The sequence below is a fragment of the Schistocerca gregaria genome, chromosome 3, assembly GCF_023897955.1.
Source record: "Schistocerca gregaria isolate iqSchGreg1 chromosome 3, iqSchGreg1.2, whole genome shotgun sequence".
Taxonomy (NCBI): Eukaryota; Metazoa; Arthropoda; class Insecta; order Orthoptera; family Acrididae; genus Schistocerca; species Schistocerca gregaria.
The window spans coordinates 434,758,707-434,778,163 of NC_064922.1; the positions used below are offsets into that span (position 1 = coordinate 434,758,707).

The window sequence follows — 19,457 nt, forward strand, 5'->3', positions numbered from 1 at the left end:
CGGTCCCTGGACATACACACTGCTTTAACTTACGCTAAGAACAACAGACACACACCCATGTCCGAGTAAGGACTGAAACCTGCGGCGGGAAGAGCTGCGCAATCCTTGGCAAGGCGCCTCGAACCGCGCGGCCACTCCGCGCTAATGATCGACAGTAGCGGCGTTTGCGTAGAGTGTCAGTGCTAACAGACAAACAGTACTGCGTGAAACTCCTGCAGAAAGCTATGTGGTACGTACGACAAACGTATCCGTTAGGACAAAGGAGCGAAATTTGAGGTAGCAGACGACCATTTCGAGTGCCTTTACTTTAAGCGGGAGATCGTTTGCAGCGTCTCTCCTGGGATCATTAGCATGTTGGTTTCACCCTACATGACTGGAAAACCGTGGTCTACTCAGATGAGTCCCGATCTCAGTTGGTCAAAGCAGATGGTACGGTACTTGTATGGTGCAGACCTCACGAAGTCATGGATTCAGGTTTTGAATGAGAAATTCTGTACACTGGTTGTGGCTACGTAATGGTGAGGGCTGTGGGGTCCTCCATTAAGTCCGGCTACTTAGAGACAATCTGCGGCCATTCAAGGACTCCATGTTCCCAAACAACGATGAATTTTCATCAGGTTACCCTCCATTCAAATGCTGTTGCACGCGGCGACCGTTATTTTGATTTGTAAATAATATATTTCAGCTATCGGTGGTCATTTAGAATAGTTATTAGCAGATCTAGATTTCGGTTAGCAACTAGCCATTCTCAATGCACTATCCTTCTTTTTGTCAATGCAGGCAATGCCTGTTGGTCTGGCTTTGTACACAGTTCATTGAATAGTACTCCATGAACTAGGTACAAAGCGAGACCAACAGGCATTACATGCATTGACCAAAAAAGGATAGTGCATTGAGAACGGCTAGTTGCTAACCGAAATCTAGATCTGCCAATAAATATTCCAGCTGAAATCTATCATTTACAAAACGATGGATATTTTATAGATGACAGTGAACCATGTCACCGGTCCATGATCGGTTTGAAGAATCATTGTTGACAATGACTGATTTGGCCATCCAGATCGCCCGACGTGTAATATATGGAACATTTATTGGACCTATCGAGAGGTCAGTTGGCGGATAAAATCCTGCACCGGCAACACTTTCGCAGTTTTGAGCGACTGTAGAGGCATCATAACTCAATATTTTTGCAAGGGACTTCCATCGACATGTTGTGTCTATGCCCCTCCAGATGTTGCACAACTCCGGGTAATCGGAGGTCCAACACGATATGACAAGGTATTTCATGACTTCCGACACATTGTATAATGAAGGAAGAGAAGAATAATTCGAATAAAAGAAGCGATTTATTAAACATCCAATGTGGAAGTTACTGACAACAAGCAACAGCATTTATTTACGTAGAACGGTCCTCTCCTCCCATCCACACCCACTGCATCCCCGCCAAAAAGAGAACTTGTTATTACCAGAAGCGTTCCTGCGATGCTAGCCATAATCATTTAGCAGGAAACTTTGTTAATTAATCGGGACTTGCGTTGTAGGTACCTTAATGACCCAGCAGTTTCCTCGACGCGCCGTTCATTACCCCATTCCCTTTCATTCACCCTCCACCTGCTTACCGGGCGGCGCTTTCAGCTGATACCCTTTGGGCATGGAGTCTGCGAGATCATATCGTCAGCGCTGGCCCTAGGGGGCCATTCTCACCAGGGGTGCGCCCTTTTGCAGGCCAGAAGGAAGCGCGGAGGAGGCTACAGGCGTGGTCGGGCAGAGGCGAGCAGCACCTGCAAGAGACGCGGAAGGGGTTTTCTCATTAAGGCGGCGGCGGGCGGCGGCGCCGAAAACTCGGGCAATTACTCCGGTGAGCAGCGCTAATCAGCGCTCCTTATCTGGCGACGCGGCCGGCGCGAGTTGTTGGGAAATTAGGTTCCGATTGATTTCCCGACCTTGCCCTCCTGCGCGACCGCGCTGATTACGGCAGGGATGTGCCAGGGAGGCCGGTGGCAGTGGGCGGTGTGTGCACGGAGTGGGGGTGGAGGCGGAGGTCGGAGGCAGAGGTTGGACCCCGCAAAGGCCCTTCTAGCCAAGCCGCAGCCGCGCGGTTGCCCATTAAGAGCAGCAGAAGGGCAGAGCGGACCGCCGAAGACCCCACATCTTAACCGCCATGCGAAATTCACCCTCGGGTGCGTCTTTGTTGCTCCTCTGTGATTCTCATCTTTGGGAACTTCACTAATTAGGACGCTCCCTTAGGTGGTAATCTGAATAACACAGTGCACTGAACCAGCTTATCCGTTACGACAGAAGTCTCGTGGCAATTAAAGTAGACACGAGATTGCATAGTCTTAATTTTAGACGAACGCAAACAGTGTCACATGCCCTCTCTCGTCGGAAAACTGCACAGAAGTTTGAAATTAAACTCAGTAATCTTCCTCTTTCACGAAATTCCACATTCATAAATTATTTTGGTCTCAGTTTAGGAACTATAACAGTTCACTGGTTTGGAGTGAACGTAATTATTATCATAACTACTATTTTCTTAGGAAATAACAGGTCAAAAAGTGACATAGCTGACTTGATTTCAAGTGACTAGGAATTGCGCTGGGTTCCTAGTTCTCGTGTTACTTTCATAACAAGAAACTTCACCTGACGGTGACTCATAAGTGTCTAAAGTGATAAACGCTTGCGAGGTGCTGTGGTGGAGAAGAGTTTGTACCTCTTTAATTCTGACGAATTTTGCATGAAAACGAGACATGCACTCGACCCCCTCCTTACCTGCCACCTAACTAATTATGTGCACAACGGTAGGGATATGATGGTGGACCATGATAGTTGGTAAAATAAGGATTGCACACTCACAATAATTTAATAAAAATCGTAATCTACTCAGAGAGAAAAAAGGGAACTTTACCATAATAAACAACAGGAAATGGGATTCTGCATATCTCTACGAAATGATATGCGGCTTATATATTACAATGAGATTTATTATACATCAGATTATAAAGGCACATTATTATCGACATAAATAGTATTTTAAAGGATAGGATATAGTGAACTATTATGAGAATAAGAGTTGGCTTCAGAACAAGGGGCTCCTATTCTCTGTGACGCAATAGATTGACGATAATGACTGGTGGTCGTAATGAATCAAACATTAATCTCCCGACTATATAGCAGTATCGCAGTTAGTAGTGAGAGCTCAAATGGAATCACATGGAGAAACAAGCAAGGCGGACTTGTAGCAAAGCGAGTGCACGTGCTTCTGAGCGATTCAATACAAAGTTGATAAGGTCCTACAATTCTGGAGCCGCAAAATACTGTACCAGTACTGAAATCTGTAGCACGTCATCGGTAGGCAGCGTCCTGATGATGTAGGCACCGACTCCTGCTGTGCAGCAACTCTGTTTCATCCCCTGGCCTCGAAGGCTGTCGGAGAATTCTAAGTTCACCCGAAAAAGGGTGATCAAGCCACAACACTGTCGGACTCCGACGAAGATCATATCCAGAATCGCCATTGCCCGCGCAACACAAGAGCGAAGCCAACATTGCTCAGCTCCTTACTCCACTAGAAAACCGCGAATCAGCATTCAGTGCTGATTCCAGAATTCCCCCACCTGTCTCAGAACATCATTCGCGCCAATATCGACCGTTCCCTCCAATTTCGAGCAGGGCTTTATGACACCAACTAGCCTCAGTTTAAGTTGACCAATCATGCCTCTGCTATTCAGCTGAGGGCACTCAACTTGCCGTTTGACCGGCTACGAAAACAACATGGCTAGACCCCCGGCCATCCAGCCCCAGACAGTCACACCCACCAGACCACTGTCCACAAGTATTCTCAGAATTCAGAGGACAGCGCAGTCAGACGGTGCCAGGAGTGGTAAACACATAAATTGCGGCGACACCATGCTTTTCTTCAGGTCCAGATTGTATACGATTAGGTTCCTTTCAAATTACGCTGATAAAATAGCTCCCTACTTAGCAGTCACATACAACCGCTCGCTCACCGATAGATCTGTACCTACAGATCGGAAAATTTCGCAGGTCACACCATTGTTTAAGAAGGGTAGTAGGAGTAATCCATCGAACTACAGACCTATATCAATGACGTCGGTTTGCAGTAGGGTATTGGAGCATATACTGTATTCAAACATTATGAACCACCTCGAAGGGAACAATCTATTGCTATGTAATCAGCATGGTTTCAGAAAACAGCTAGCTCTTTATTGGCACGAAGTAATGGCCGCTATCAACAGGGGATCTCAGGTTGATTCCGTATTTATGGATTTCCGAAAAGCTTTTGACACCGTTCCTCACAAGCGACTTCTAATCAAGCTGCAGGCCTATGGGGTATCGTCTCAGTTGTGCTACTGGATTCGTGATTTCCTGTCAGGAAGGTCGCAGTTCGTAGTAATAGACGACAAATCATCGACTAAAACTGAAGTGATATCAGGTGTTCCCCAGGGAAGCGTCCTGGGACCTCTGCTGTTCCTGATCTATATAAATGACCTGGGTGACAATCTGAGCAGTTCTCTTAGGTCGTTCGCAGATGATGCTGTAATTTACCGTCTAGTAAGGTCATCTGAAGACCAGTATCAGTTGCAAAGCGATTTAGAAAAGATTGCTGTATGGTGTGGGAGGTGGCAGTTGACGCTAAATAACGAAAAGTGTGAGGTGATTCACATGAGTTCCAAACGAAATCCGTTGGAATTCGATTACTCGATTAGTACAACTCTCAAGGCTGTCAATTCAACTAAGTACCTGGGTATTAAAATTACGAACAACTTCAGTTAGAAAGACCACATAGATAATATTGTGGGGAAGGCGAGCCAAAGGTTGCGTTTCAGTGGCAGGACACTTAGAAGATGCAACAAGTCCACTAAAGAGACAGCTTACACTACACTCGTTCGTCCTCTGTTAGAAAACTGCTGCGCGGTATGGGACCCTTACCAGGTGGGATTGACGGAGGACATCGAAAGGGTGCAAAAAAGGGCAGCTCGTTTTGTATTATCACGTAATAGGGGAGAGAGTGTGGCAGATATGATACGCGAATTGGGATGGAAGTCATTAAAGAGAAGACGTTTTTCGTCGAGGCGAGATCTATTTACGAAATTTCAGTCACCAATTTTCTCTTCCGAATGCGAAAATATTATGATGAACCCAACCTACATAGGTAAGAATGATCATCAAAATAAAATAAGAGAAATCAGAGCTCGAACAGAAAGGTTTAGGTGTTCGTTTTTCCCGCGCGCTGTTCAGGAGTGGAATGGCAGAGAGATAGTATGATTGTCGTTCGATGAACCCTCGCGCAAGCACTTAAATGTGAATTCCAGAGTAGTCATGTAGAACTAGATGTAATTGTAGATGATGAAACACGAAGATCGCCATAGGGCCGCGATCCGAAATAAACAAAGTTAAGCCAAAATAAGTAAAAAAGGCACTTTATTACGATACTCAGAGCCCATTTAAACACAATGTGTTATGTTAATGATTTAACATCTGACACTAAATTCGCTATGCTACGAACCGATTTTGGAAAGGAAAACCCAATGCAAATACAGCAAGATAACCGATACAAGACATCGCATGAATGTTTTGCGTCACTATACTCATATGAGTCACGAGTGTCAAAAACGAAGTCTGGCGCGTCTGATGATTATGAAGGCCTAGGAAAAAATGTTTTTCCAACGGTATCGTCTCAAAACTGGCTAGATGAATGCGTCTTAAAGCCAGCCAATTAACAGTTGGAACTTCCCTCCGTACTACCCTAGGTTTAAGTATTATTTTCATAGTAACTGAGACTTTGAAAAGTAATAAACTCCACAGATAACTTTGTGAGAATCACGTCACCTTTACCTATATGCTTTCAATGCCTTATTTATTGTTTATAGTAAACAGCACATACACAGTTTAAATTCAGGTCTGTGATTCGATGATTTCGTTTCCCGATGGACACCAGCTTTTTAGGTGGGCAAGGTAGCATGAAATGTTGCGGCCATTACACCTAGTATCGTGGGAAGCCACCGGCTTTTATTTGCGCCTAATCTGGCTGTGGAATTTGGTCGAGTCGCCTTTTTTTCGTTGTTTTACTTAGGACGTTTGTGCTTCTGCATACACACTTGTTCTGGCCCATTACAACCTGTAAGCATCCGTTCAAGCTCTGATGGGACATATGATGACTCTTCATTTATGTGTGTTACAGGGAGCTGAGGTGTTTACGAAATACCATCCACACGAACCTCATGTGCACCTACATCCTAGCGGACTTCATGTGGATACTCACGACCACGCTACAGGTACGACAGACATTCACTTGTACGCAAGCAGATATGTGTAGTTCTAAGAATAGAGCCTCGTCGTGAAATATGATTAGCGAAGTCAATGGAATTAATTTTACGTTTCACTATTGTGGGTTCGAAGAAAACTGGTTCACATCTAACAGTTCACATTATCCTTCTAGGTTTACCGTGTGAGCGCTGCAAAATAACAGAAATTCTGATACCTGATTGCCGTACAAAGATCTTGATGGCTTCTGTGATTGTTGCAGGTTAATGTAAATTTCAATACTTATTGTATTTATGTTTTGTACTGTCTCTTCTGTTAACTATTTCTAAAGGTATTAGGTTAGGAATAATTTGTTACTATTATTTACCGGTTTGAGAAGACTCTCCGGCATTTTCAAATGTCCAGTTTCCAAGATTCCCTATCGTCCAATCAATAGCATCTTAAATCTCTTGATCTCTGCTTTTACAGATCCCTCTACCCAAGTGTTTCTTTCTTGACCTTCCAAGTTTTCTGCAGCTTAGTCGCCTTAGGTAACCTGGATCCATCCATTGGCTGGACATGAGCTTACCATAGTAATGGCTTATATCGATATCAGTAGTCAATGTTTCTTCTACATCAATGCGGCGAGCACATGGGAGTTCTTTAGCTCAGAAGAATCATCACTTGCCTGCAAGATCGAAGATACATCTGACACAGTGTTCTTCGCAGATCGGAAATAGAAACGATTAATATTATTTTTGTAAACTGCATGAAAGGGACACCGCCTTGTCGGAGATTTCTTCAGTGCCTGCCGGGAGGGTTTATGTGCTCCGTTGAAGCCAAGGGCTGAGCCGACGGTAGCATAGTTACCCCCCCCCCCCCCCCCGACCACCCAAGCTGGAATGGTCTTAACTTAGGAGCCAGATAGTGTCCCACAACACAAAGAGGGGGGTCTTCGGATGCGTGGTCAAGCCAGTTTCCCTACAGAAATAAACCTGATACAAGTTCTGACCAAATACCTTCAAGGATAAGAAGATATCCTATACAAATGCCAGGGAGTAGATGTTAGGGCACACTGTTGCCCTTGGGGTACGCAGAGAAAGGTCCAAAAGGCGATCCCAAGAGGAGATAGATGAGTGAACTTATGTACAAAACATTACGTTTTGTTTCTAATAACTATTTAAACTTCGTCCTAGAAGGCTTTACACATGGACATTACCCCTGATAGTGAGGAGAAGAGCATCAGAAACCAGAATGATTTTATTCCATGAAATTTCTCGTATTGATAATTGAGGAGCGGTCTGTATGTTCGTTAAATTAATTTTTTATAGCTAAGATCGAGTTCGAAACTGCTTTTTATTGACTGGTTCCACAAATACAATGTGATTTTCTGATCTTGAAAACCTTTTCTGTTTGTACGCCATCTTCAACTGTGCGTTCATTACTTAAGCCGTATTAAAATTTTTATAGAGAGTGCATTTCCCATTTTCGATAATCTCGTGTGGAATGTGAAATATAAAAGTTTTTGAATATATGAAGATGACAGTTGTGTCTGTAGGAATCGGTCAATAAATTGTTATGAAAGAGAACTGAGCTACAAAAGGAATTTCTTTAATGATTTTCTACCGGTGAAACAAGAACTAAGCAAATATGTGAAATCCATTTAAATCTATCCTGACGCCAATATCAGTAATGACTATAACCCTATAGTAATTGAATTAAATGAATGATTTTGGGAACACTAGAAGGGGCATATAAACTTAAGGAATTAGGAAGTTCTGAAGTGAAAACAAATGTTGGTGATGTTCTTGAGGAAAATATGAAATCAATAGAAGAGACTCGACATACAGAAGTAGAATTCAATTGGAACTATTTGAAAGACAGCATATCAGGTCCTGGAAAATTGCATTGCCCATCAAGTATAAAAAAACTGCACGAACACATAAGCAGAAGATGCAAAGAAGTGATGGAATTATCGGCAACTTAGAAATATAACGAAACTGAGGTACGTCAGGAGAAACAAAGTGAGCACATGGCTGTCGAGAAAGAGCTACGATTGGATGGCATCTGACCCCTACTAATCGAGTAGCTATAAAGTGAGTCACAAAGTAATTTTAATCAGGATATAGTATCGTTTTGTGGCAGTTTTCGCTGGGCACAACTCTCCTCAGTACGGCAGAATTGTGGTGTCAGCGCAGTTTACACTTCGTGGTTTGTTCGTGATGTGGGCGTCAACAGGCCCAGTGCCTGTTTGCACAAAATGAGGCAGTATACCGATTTATCGTCACATATCTTTAAAATTAAATGGGAATGACAGAAGAGAGTGTTGAGAAGTCTCAAAGTCTATTATGCAGTTGCATGGTCGACGGTTACTTCAAACTTGACATGCAGACAGAATTTAACAATGCAGAAAGAATTTAACAATGTAAGAACAGTAAATTAAAACGATCAGAAGATAATCATTGTTGTGTACATGAAGAAACACTTTGTGTTAAATTAGCATGCAGGGAGATCGTGAACAGCAAAATATCTGAAGTGATACGCATTATTGAAGTATCAGTTACAACACCTTTCGTAGGAACTGAGCGAAGAGTTTGAAGACTTTATATTACTGAAAAGTTCGCTGCTTAAGACAGTGGGAGTGCCTGGAATAATTATTTGATTTAAGACCACTATTGTTGAATTTATGAAGTAGAATGAAGTGCAGAAACGAAATTTAGAATAATCGGAAGGGACAGCTCATTGATTTCAACAGACCTCCGCGAGAGCCTGAAGAATTGCTTTAGTTACTGACATTTCGGTCATGCTTTAAGAGGGTATACAGCTTTTGTGTAGCAACGTCAATCCGTGCAAAGTAACCATCTTGCCATTGGCTTCTGGATACTTGGTGTAGGGAAAAACGTTAGATCTAGCTATTACAATAGTGACCTAGAAGTAGAAAATAAAGAAAGAGAAGAAAAGTAAAGAAAAAGTATGGAAGAACGGAAAGCGGCCGAAGAGCAGAAACGCAGTAAAAAGAAGAGTGCGAAGAGCAGGAAACCAAGCTTCGAATTCTTTTTGATGACAACGATGAAGACACGAGTGAATGCACTACGAAGAAAAATTTTCAGATTTAAGGCTAGAAGTGCAATGGATCAATTACAAATTATGCTCTCTCTGCGCTCATGATCTCTGTGCAGGAGTTCAGGGACACAATTTGGCATTTATTGATAAGATGTGTAGGTCACTGTTTCTGAGTGAAGTGTTGCTTTGGTGGCGTCTTGTTATTATTTTATTGGCTTTGAAGGCTAAAGCATTGGTTTCCATGGAATTTAATTTAGGAGCATCACATGCAAGTTAGTAGATGCAATAAGGCTCCTCAAGTTATTGGCATTAAGTCTGCGCTCTATGTTATGCTTTGACTTTTGTTTATGAGAGCAAGTTCATTGTCTATAAAACTGATGTTAGTTGAGTTAATAGTTCTTTTATGAAACTGATGTTGCAAGGGAGGTTATCATTCTTCATTTTCCAAATATCTAATTCTTTCTTATACGTACACAATTTTTTTCTGCTGTTCTTTTTCAGTAAAGCTTTCTGTGTTTTGTAAGATGTTGGAGAATTGAAGGGTGGAGAGGCAATTTACAAGTTGCTAGTGTAGACTGTACTGCTGCAGTTAAAAAGACGTTGTCTCACATCTTGTTTTGGTTGTAGGGCACCACCACCTGAAGGAAATTTCGTCAGGTGGGGAAACAAAAGGCAAAATCTAATGTAAAACATGAACTAGCCATCTCAAAATGAACCTGGCGGTTCGGAACCGGTAACAGCACTGTTTAAATATGTAAATAGCATTGTAAAAAGTGGGTCGTTGCTGTAATCTTCTGTGTAGGAGTCAACCCATATTCTATACACCGCCACGGGCTCAAAATGTCAGTTATTGACAAAATAGCATGATCCTAAGGAGCTTAAACTATGCTACAGTGAGGCGACAGAAGTCATATGATGCCTCGTAAAATAGTGTCGGGCCTCCTTTTCCCCGGCGTACTGTAACAACTCGACGTGGAATGGACTCATCAAGTCGATGGAAGACCCTGAAGAAATACTGAGCCAAGCTGCCTCTAGAGGCATTCATAATTGCATAAGTGTATTGCAGGGTTTTTTGGGCGAATTGATCTCTCGATTATGCCCCATAAACGCTCAACGAATTCATATAGGGCAATCTGGATGACCAAAACTTTCGCTCTAATTGTCCAGACTGTTCTTAAAACGAATCGCGAACACTTGTGGTCCGGTGGAATGGCGCATTGTCATCCATAAAAATTACTTACTTGTTTGGTAACATGAAGTCCAAGAAAGGGTGCAAATGCCCTCCAAGTAGCCGAACATTACCATTTCCATTCAATTATCCGGTCAGTAAGACCAGAGGACCCAGTCCATTCCATGTAAACACACTACACATTACTATGGAGCTACCACTAGCTCGCACAGTGCCTTATCGACAACATGGGTGCATGGCTTTGTGTGGTCTGCGCAGCACTCGAGCTCCAACCATCAACTCTCACCAACTGAAGTCGGGACTCATCTTACCAAGCAACGGTTTTTCGGTCGATATGGTTACGAGCCCAGCAGGGGACTGCAGGCCATGGCGTGTGTTAGCAAAGCCTCTCGCGTCGGTTGACTGCTATCATAGCCCATTAACGTCAAATTTCACCCCACTGTCCAAACGGATACGTCCGTCATTCGTCCGACACTGATTTCCGCTGTTATTTCACGTAGCGTTGCTCGTCTGTTAGCAATGACAACTTTCCGCAAACGCTGCTGCCCTCTGTAGTTAAGTGAAGGCCTTCGGCCACTGCGTTGTCAGTAGTGAGAGATAATGTATGAGATCTGGTATTCTCGAAACACTCATGAGACTGTGGGTGTCTGAATGTCGAATTCCCTATCGATCTCCGGAATGAATGTCGCACGCGTTTAGCTCCAATTACCATTCCGTGTTCATAGACTGTTAATTCCCGTCGTGCGGGTATAAGCACGTCGCAGACCTTTTCACATGACTCACCTGAGTACAAAAGACAAATCCTCCGATGCTGTGCCCTTTTGTGCGTGTGTATACAATTGATTCTACTGCCATCTCCATATGTACATATCGCTATCCCATGACTTTTGTAACCTCCCTATATAGTATAGTATTTATACATTATAATCCTGACTTCTATGAATTTCTGCCTACTAATTATCAGGTAAAAAATGAGGATCCATTAGGTTGGCCATTTGGTCCAGTTCTCTTCTACGTGCTCTAGATATCACGCCAAGGAGGTACTCGTAACGGCCTAGACAGGGTATATTCCTACTGAGGCAATGTTACGCTATGAAGGCAATGGAAGTCGACAGGAAAGCTGATGAATTTTTGCCCTAAATAAACTTCCTTATTTATCTATATATGTGAAATGTACATTGTCAGTCTAGATGTAGAGGACGAACATTTGACGAAAGATGATGAATTTATGCCCCAAATATACTTCCTTATTTAGCTGTACATATGAAATGTAACATTGTCAATCTAGATGTAGCGGACGTCAATTTCGATGTCGCGCTGCAGCGCTGAACAGAGTTAACGTTTTCAGCCTTCGCAGAATTCCTCTTCCGCTACTACATAATTCAGTTTTAATCATTTAAAACTAATGGATCTGACTAATCGAAATCGAGCAGCGCGGCAGGCAAAAGCTGTTATAAATAACCCGCTTCGTGCGAAATGATGAGATTTTCAGTCTGCAGCAATCAATTTGCCACGCACAGAGCGCCGGCCTCCTGCAATGGCGTCCGTATGCGCGTGCGACCCGGTGGCATTTTTAGTTTTTTTTATCCTCTGCAGTGCTGACGTTTTGTCTGCGGCCGGTTTCGGGATTCGAGCACACAGCCATTTGTCAGGGGCGACCGGAGACGTAATCTGGTCGGCGCTGGCGTCGCCCTAATTGGTTTACCCGGGGCGCTGCGAATGGCCACCTCGCTGCCCTAATTACAGCGCAATCCGTCCCGCGGGCAAACAGGTGCCAACCGGACCCTGCACATGGCTCATTTTCATTCGCCGCGAGAGGGGTACGATTTTCAAAGGCCTTCGCACCCACGTTCATATCCATTTTATTGTATTTCTTATACTGTAAGATATGAAAGGGAAATAGGAATTGACAAGGGAGTGAGACAGAGTTGTAGCCTATCTATGATGATATACAATCTGTGCATTGATCAAACAGTAAAGGCTACCAAAGTAAAATTTAGAGTAGAAATTAAAGTTCAGGGAGAAGAAGTAAAAACTTTGAGGTTTGATGATGACATTCTGATTCTGTCAGAGCCAGCAAAAGGCTTGGAAGAGCAGTTGAATGGAGTGCACAGTTTCTTGAAAGGAGGATGTCAGACGGACATCAAAAAAAGCAATATAGTATAGTCGGATATAGTCGAATTAAATCAAATGATGCTGAGGGAATCAGATTAGGAAACGAGACACTTGAAGTAACAGAAGGGTTTTGATATTTGGGCAGCAAAGTAGATGATGGTGGATGAGGTAGAGAGGAAATAAAATGTAGACTGAGAATGGCCAGAAAAGCGTTTCTTAAGAAGAAAGTTTGGTAGCACCGAGTATAGATTTAAGTTTTAGGAAGTCTTGTCTGAAAGTTTTTATATGGAAAGTAACGGTGTATGAATCTGAAACATGGACGATAACAGAAGATTTTGAAATTTCGTGATACAGAAGAACGCTGAAGATCAGATGGGTGGATCACGTAATCAGCGAAGAGGTGTTAAACAGAACTCGGGATGACAGAAGATTGCGTCGCAGCATAAGAGAAGGGATCGGTTGGTATGACACATTCTGAGACATCAAAGGATGGAAGGAGGTAAGTATGGGGGGCAGGGGGGGGCGGTAAAAATCGCACGGGAGACCAAGACATGAACAGATTAAGCAGATTCAGAAGGATATGGGTTGCAGTAGCTATTCGGAGATGAAGGGGATTGCACAGTATAGAGTAGCATCAAACAGGTCTTCGGACTAAAGACCACAACAAAAAAAACGACACACTGTAACTGTGCACGTTACTGTACCAATGTGGGCGTTATAGTAACTGCTCAGGTGAAGATTTTTAAGAGCGAGAATCTATCCGAGCACTGTTTACGAATATTGATACAGCCAAACACGTACAATGGATCTGAACTGAAGATAGTGGAGACGGGAATCGTAGAGTTTTCGTGCAAAGAGCAGAGTTTGAGAAAATGAAGCACAATGTTTTACAAAAATAAAAACAATAAACTGGTGAAAACTGTGTTTATTAGTCACTAAATGTATTAATGCGGCCAAATTATAACTGGCGACCTTCTCCGCAACTGAAAGACGAGAGTGACACTACTGTTAGGAGAACTCATTTCAGTTCCAGGTACTGCTAGGCGTTCTTCTTTTGCTGGAAGGGCTGGCAGGGGATCCATTCAAACTTGTGATGTCCGTTTAGGAGCTACTCGAGTGCTAAGTAGCAGCTGAAATGTTTGGAAAGATGACAACAGCCGGAAAAGTGGCGTACTGACCACATGGCGTTTCATAATACACCCGAATGACGCTATTGTAGACGACGACACGCCGACAGATTGGCAGGGGCAGAACGCAGAGCTGCTATACGATAACACACCGACAAAAAGTAATTGCAGCACTGAGAAAGAGTTGTGCGACAAAAAAAGTTGATATGTGGATTTGTACATCTGAAAAATTTTCGGCTGTTCAGATTTTGCGACAGTCGCGCAAGAATGGCGCTGGTAGCGCCACTACGAGAATGAAGATCAGGTTTGCCTTAAATAAACCCTGTAGATCTGGTGAGCGTTGGATACCTTTGAGATGGGACGTGCTGAGTTGATGTTAGCCAGGAATTCCTTTAAGGCGACAAAGAAGCCGTTAACACCTAACTGAATTTGAACGAAGTTATGTAATAGGGATACTACCAGCTGGAGGTTCCTTCTGCGATAAGGCAGAAAAACTTGGCAGGTATGTAGTCACTGTATATAATTGTTGACAACGATGGTGACGAGAATGCACAGGCGTAGAAAGATAGTGCTCTAGCCGGCCACTACCGAGAAAAAACGCCATCGTTTTGGCGAAAGGCTCTGGCGCATCGTACTACATCTGCAGTTGAATCTGAGCAGTAGTTGGCGCCGCCGTAACACTACGAACTATTAAAAACCTGTTACTTTGAGGACACCTCCGAGTCAGACGCTATGCAGCATACATTCCACTGACCCCACACCAACGCCGTTTGCGATTTCAGAGGTGTCAAGCGATAGCTCATTGGTGGACTGAGTGGATGTCCGTTGTGTTTTCTGATGAAACCTGATCCTGTCTCAGTGCCAGTGCCAATCCTGTCTTGGTTAGAAGGAGCTTAGCTGAGGGTCTGCAGACAACCTGTCTCCGTGCACGATATACTGGACCTACACTTTGAGTTATGGTCTGGAGTGCGATTTCGTATGACAACAGGTGCACTCTCATGGTTATCCCACATAACCTGACTGAAAATTTGTACATCAGTCTAGTAACTTGATCTCTTGTGCTGTCATTCATGAACAGTTTTCCAGGGGGTGCTTTCCAACAGGATAAAGCTCGTGCACGTATCACTGTTGTTACCCGTCAGGCTCCACAGAGCGTCGAAATGTTGCCTTCACTAGATCTGTCTCCAATTGTGCACATAATGGGTCAACGGATGACAGCTCCAGCGTCATTCACAACCCGCATTCCCTGAATTGACCGACCAAGTGTAACAGGCACGGAGGCCCATCCCATAAACTGAAATCCGGCACCTGTACAACAAATTGCATGCACGTTTTCATGCTTCCATTCAACATTCTGGCAGTTACACCAGTTATTAATGTAACAGCATTTCACATGTGCAATGGCTTATCTTATGCTTACTTTAACCTGTTATCTTGCAATGTAAATCATGCAGGCAAATGTTTTCCCATGATTTCATTACTCTAGAATTGTTATTTTCTTGGTGTTGCAATTTTTTTCCGTCAGTATAGATAAGAACTACGCTCATCGAGCCAAATGTTAAGACACCTCATTAACAGAGCATACTGTTCGATTTGGAGCGCTGTGCAACTGGTACGAGGATGTTATGCAACCTTAGTAAGTTACATGTTTCATAGACAATTTGAAAGATCCTTTTATCGAAATGGTGTGGAACGATTATTTTTAGTCCTACTCAAGCAACTACACTTGAAAACAAGGGATGGAAACAGCACAGTAATATGGGTCGATCTTTTTGGATGACAGAAAGGCAGACAGGATCTTTTATTTTTGGAGTTGCCCATGACCACGCAGTGAATGAAGCAGCCTACACTGACCGTTATCAGCGCGCAGATTGTCCAGCTGATCTACAAGGAATGGTGTACGACTCGTAACGATGTAACACGACGTAAGAAGAGTGGCCATGAAAAGATGTTAACCGACAGAGACCGGAGGAATGTTGGTGGTAGTCTGTTTCATATGTGGTGCATCTGCTGTTGTCAGGCAGTGAAGGTCCATCTTAACCTCTTTCCCAGTGATCGTTGATGAGGGAGTTTAGTGGCTCGCAAATGTTCATTTCTCGGAGCAGCGCAACGAGGTGCACGTTTATAATGCCCCAAGCTACACAAATACTGACTGGCGCTGTGTAGACAGGGTCCAGCCAATAAAAAACGTTTTCTTTTTCAACTGATACACCGGCAGCCAAAAAATGGTGTTTAACCCACAGTGTACGACTGGCTTTTGATGTTTTGATGTTGTTTTTCGTACCATGACTATGTCTCCTCAACGATGTTACTGTGAACATGGACCAGGACGTTTCTTTCAACAGTCTCCATCACTCCGTTTTATACATAGTCATGCTCAGTAATACACTACGGGATCAAAAGTATCCGAACATCACCAGAAACATACCTTTTCATATTAGGTGCATTTTGCTGCAACCTACTGCCAGGTACACCATATCAGCGACCCCAGCAGTCATTAGACATCGTAAAAGAGCAGAAAGGGGTGTCCCGCGGAACTCACGGACTTCGAACGTGGTCACGTGACTGGGTATCGCTTCCGTCATACGTCTGTACGCGAGATTTCCCCACTCTTAATCATCCCTAGGTCCACTGTTTCCGATGTGATAGTGAAGTACAAACGTTAAGGGACATATACAGCACAAAAGTGTACAGGCGACCTCGTCTGTTGACTGACAGAGACCGCCGACAATTGAAGAGGGTCGTATCATGTAATAGGCGGACGTCTATCCAGACCATCACACAGGATTTCCAAACTGCTTGACGACCCACTGCAAGTACTATGACAGTTAGGCCGGAGGTGAGAAAACTTGTCTTCCATGGTCGAGCGGCTGCTCATAAGCCACACATAACGCCGGTAAATGCCAAACGACGCTTCGCTTGGTGTAAGGAACGTAAAAATTGTACGATTTAACAGTGGGAAAACGTTGTGTGGAGTGGCAAATCACGGTACACAATGTGGCGATCCGATGGCGGGGTGTGTGTATGACGAATGTCCTGTGAACGTCATCTGCCAGCGTGTGTAGTGCCAACAGTTTAATTCCGAGGCGATGGTGCTATGGTGTGGTCGTGATTTTCATGGAGGAGGCTTGCACCCCCTGTTGTTTTGGGTGGCAATATCACAATACAAGCCTACATTGATGTTTCAAGCACCTTCTACCTTACCACTATTGAAGAGCAATTCGGGAATGGTGATTGCATCTTTCAGCACGATCGAGCACCTGTTCATAGTGCACGACCTATTTCGGAGTGGTCACACGACAATAATATTCTTGTAATGGACTGGCCTGCACAGAGTTCCGACTTGAATCCTACAGAATACCTTTGGGATGCTTTGGAACGCCGACTTCTTGCCAGGGCTTACCGACGACATCGTGTCCGGATATTTTTGGTCACATAGTGTATGTGGACGGTTCCATCTTTCAGCGTGACAACAGTTGTGCCCACATATATGCATCCGTGTGTTCTTGATCTGACGAACTGACCGCCTGTTGCATCTCATATGCCCCGCTACGTATACCACCTAACTGTAATCCGATACGTTTACATCTACGTGACTAGTCTGCCCTTTATATTTAAGTGCCTGACAAAGAGTTTACCTAATCACTTTGACTATATTCCTCTACGTTCCGCTCTCGAACAGCGTGGAAGAAAGGGACCTTTTTAATTTTTCCGTGCGAGCTGTTATTTCTCTTATTTTACTAAAAAAATTTTGCTTCTTACGATGTAGGTATGTGCCAACAAAATATTTTCGCATTCTCAGGAAAAAGTCTGTGAACGAAATTTCGTCAAAATATCTCGTAGCAGCGAAAAATGTCTTTAGAAAGGTATGCAAATTCAGTTTCCAGATCACTTTCCTTAATTTCCATATCACTGGTTTCCAGCCGGCTGCCCATCTTTAGATTATATCACTGCAATAAACTTTCAGTTCCTCATTCGACAGGTTACTCTGTAACTGAAACAAATGGTCTGGAGATGGGGATTTTCCCCGAAACCGGTCTATGGAAATAAAGGAAAGCGTTCTGGAGACTGAATTCGGAAACATTTCTATAAGTAACTATCACGGTAACTCCATGAACACAAATACGTAAATATCCGTGTCACCCTTTCACGACAGTAGGAAACGCGCTCTCTAGGTATAAAAAAAGCCACCAGCTGTAAGTTCACCTCCAGTTTATTGTATTGACTACCGGCTTCGGTGATATAATACGGCATCATCAGGCTTCAAATAACGAATTTAGAGCAGTATTAACAACAATAACTACATGGAATAAGGCTGCAAACTGTACAAATAGGTAATCGTTAAGATATGAGTACGTTTCAATATGATGTCACCATACACGAAGACTCCACAAGCTATGTTTCTTACGTAGATATAAAATATGAGAAGCCTCTATAAGTGGTTAAACCGTTGATAAAGTGTATGTTTTAATTATGCCAAACATCAACGATGTGTATGTTCTAATTATGCCAACAAAAGGTTAAGTGGAAACGTCATATGATTACAAATATGCAATTCACGCTGCTTATTCGCTGTCAGAAAAACAATGTAGAAACACTGTCAGAAATTGGAAAGAATGAAATTATCTAAATGTCTGAACCGTATGTGTTATTAATAGTGACAACCCTCGTAGTGATGCACTGTTAAGTCAATAGGATGCATTAGGTATAAGGTATATGCGTACTTAATACTATACACCACGGTCACAATCGTTATGGTTAAAGCAGTCTGTTTACCTCTTTGTGTAACATTTATCATACCTATTGCGTACTATTGACAACGTATCACTAAGGATTGTTACTGCTAATAATACATATGATTCAGACATATAGGTCATTTTATTCTTTTGAGTTTCTGACAATGTATAAGCAGCTTCAACTGCATATTTTCTCCGAAATCCAGATACAGTCAAATTTATGAGCGTTAGCACTTGATCATTACGAATGTGGTGTATCCTAAAGTCACCCTGCTCGACTAACGTTCTTTTTCACCAGTAACCTCTTGGATGTGGTTAAGAATTAGACCATGAAGTAATTTCCACGTAATTCTGAGTGGGGAGACTGGTCGATAGTTAGTAACATTATACCCTTCCTTGACTGGTTTCAAAACTGCGCACACATTTTTTTTAAAATCTTTGATTTTTTTCGTGTTCCTAATGTTTCGTTGAAGAGCTTGAAGAACTATAGGTGCCATTGTTTTATTCTGGGGCTTACAGCTTTAAGGAACTCTCAATTAAACCCAGCAGCTTATTTTTCTTTAGTGTGCAGAGCTGTTGAACGTCAGAGTCGCGTTCATACTGAGGTTGTGGTTCCAAGCAAGATCACTTTGCGTATAGCTGTTTCTTCACAGTTCTTTTATGTGTCTAATTCAATTTAACTTTTGAGAGTGTGTCATTTCTTGTTAACAATATTAGCTTATTCCCAAGAACATGCAGCTTTTACTCAGTTAATACTCGACAGAAATCAGACCTGCATTTGGATCGGACTTCCTTAATTCTTGTGCAGAAATGTGTGCAGTATACTGCTGCATCCATTTTCAATGAGCGAGCCCTCGAATTCAAAATTCTTAGCAGTCGTCCACGCACTTTCAAATCGAAACTGAAGAGTTTCCTCATGGGTCACTCCCTCTATTCTGTCTATGAGTTCCTTGAAAAATGTAGCTG

At 43.0% G+C, this 19,457-nt stretch overlaps 1 protein-coding gene across 2 annotated transcripts in view; it reads left to right on the top strand.

Moving 5' to 3' along the window:
- LOC126356006 (diuretic hormone receptor-like) overlaps positions 1-19,457 on the top strand; it is a 673,424-nt gene that overhangs the window by 488,659 nt on the left and 165,308 nt on the right. For both annotated transcript variants that reach the window (XM_050006648.1, XM_050006649.1), the window contains one exon: positions 6,200-6,293. In XM_050006648.1, the coding sequence (XP_049862605.1) occupies positions 6,200-6,293 (94 nt within the window). The remainder of the gene's footprint in view (positions 1-6,199; positions 6,294-19,457) is intronic.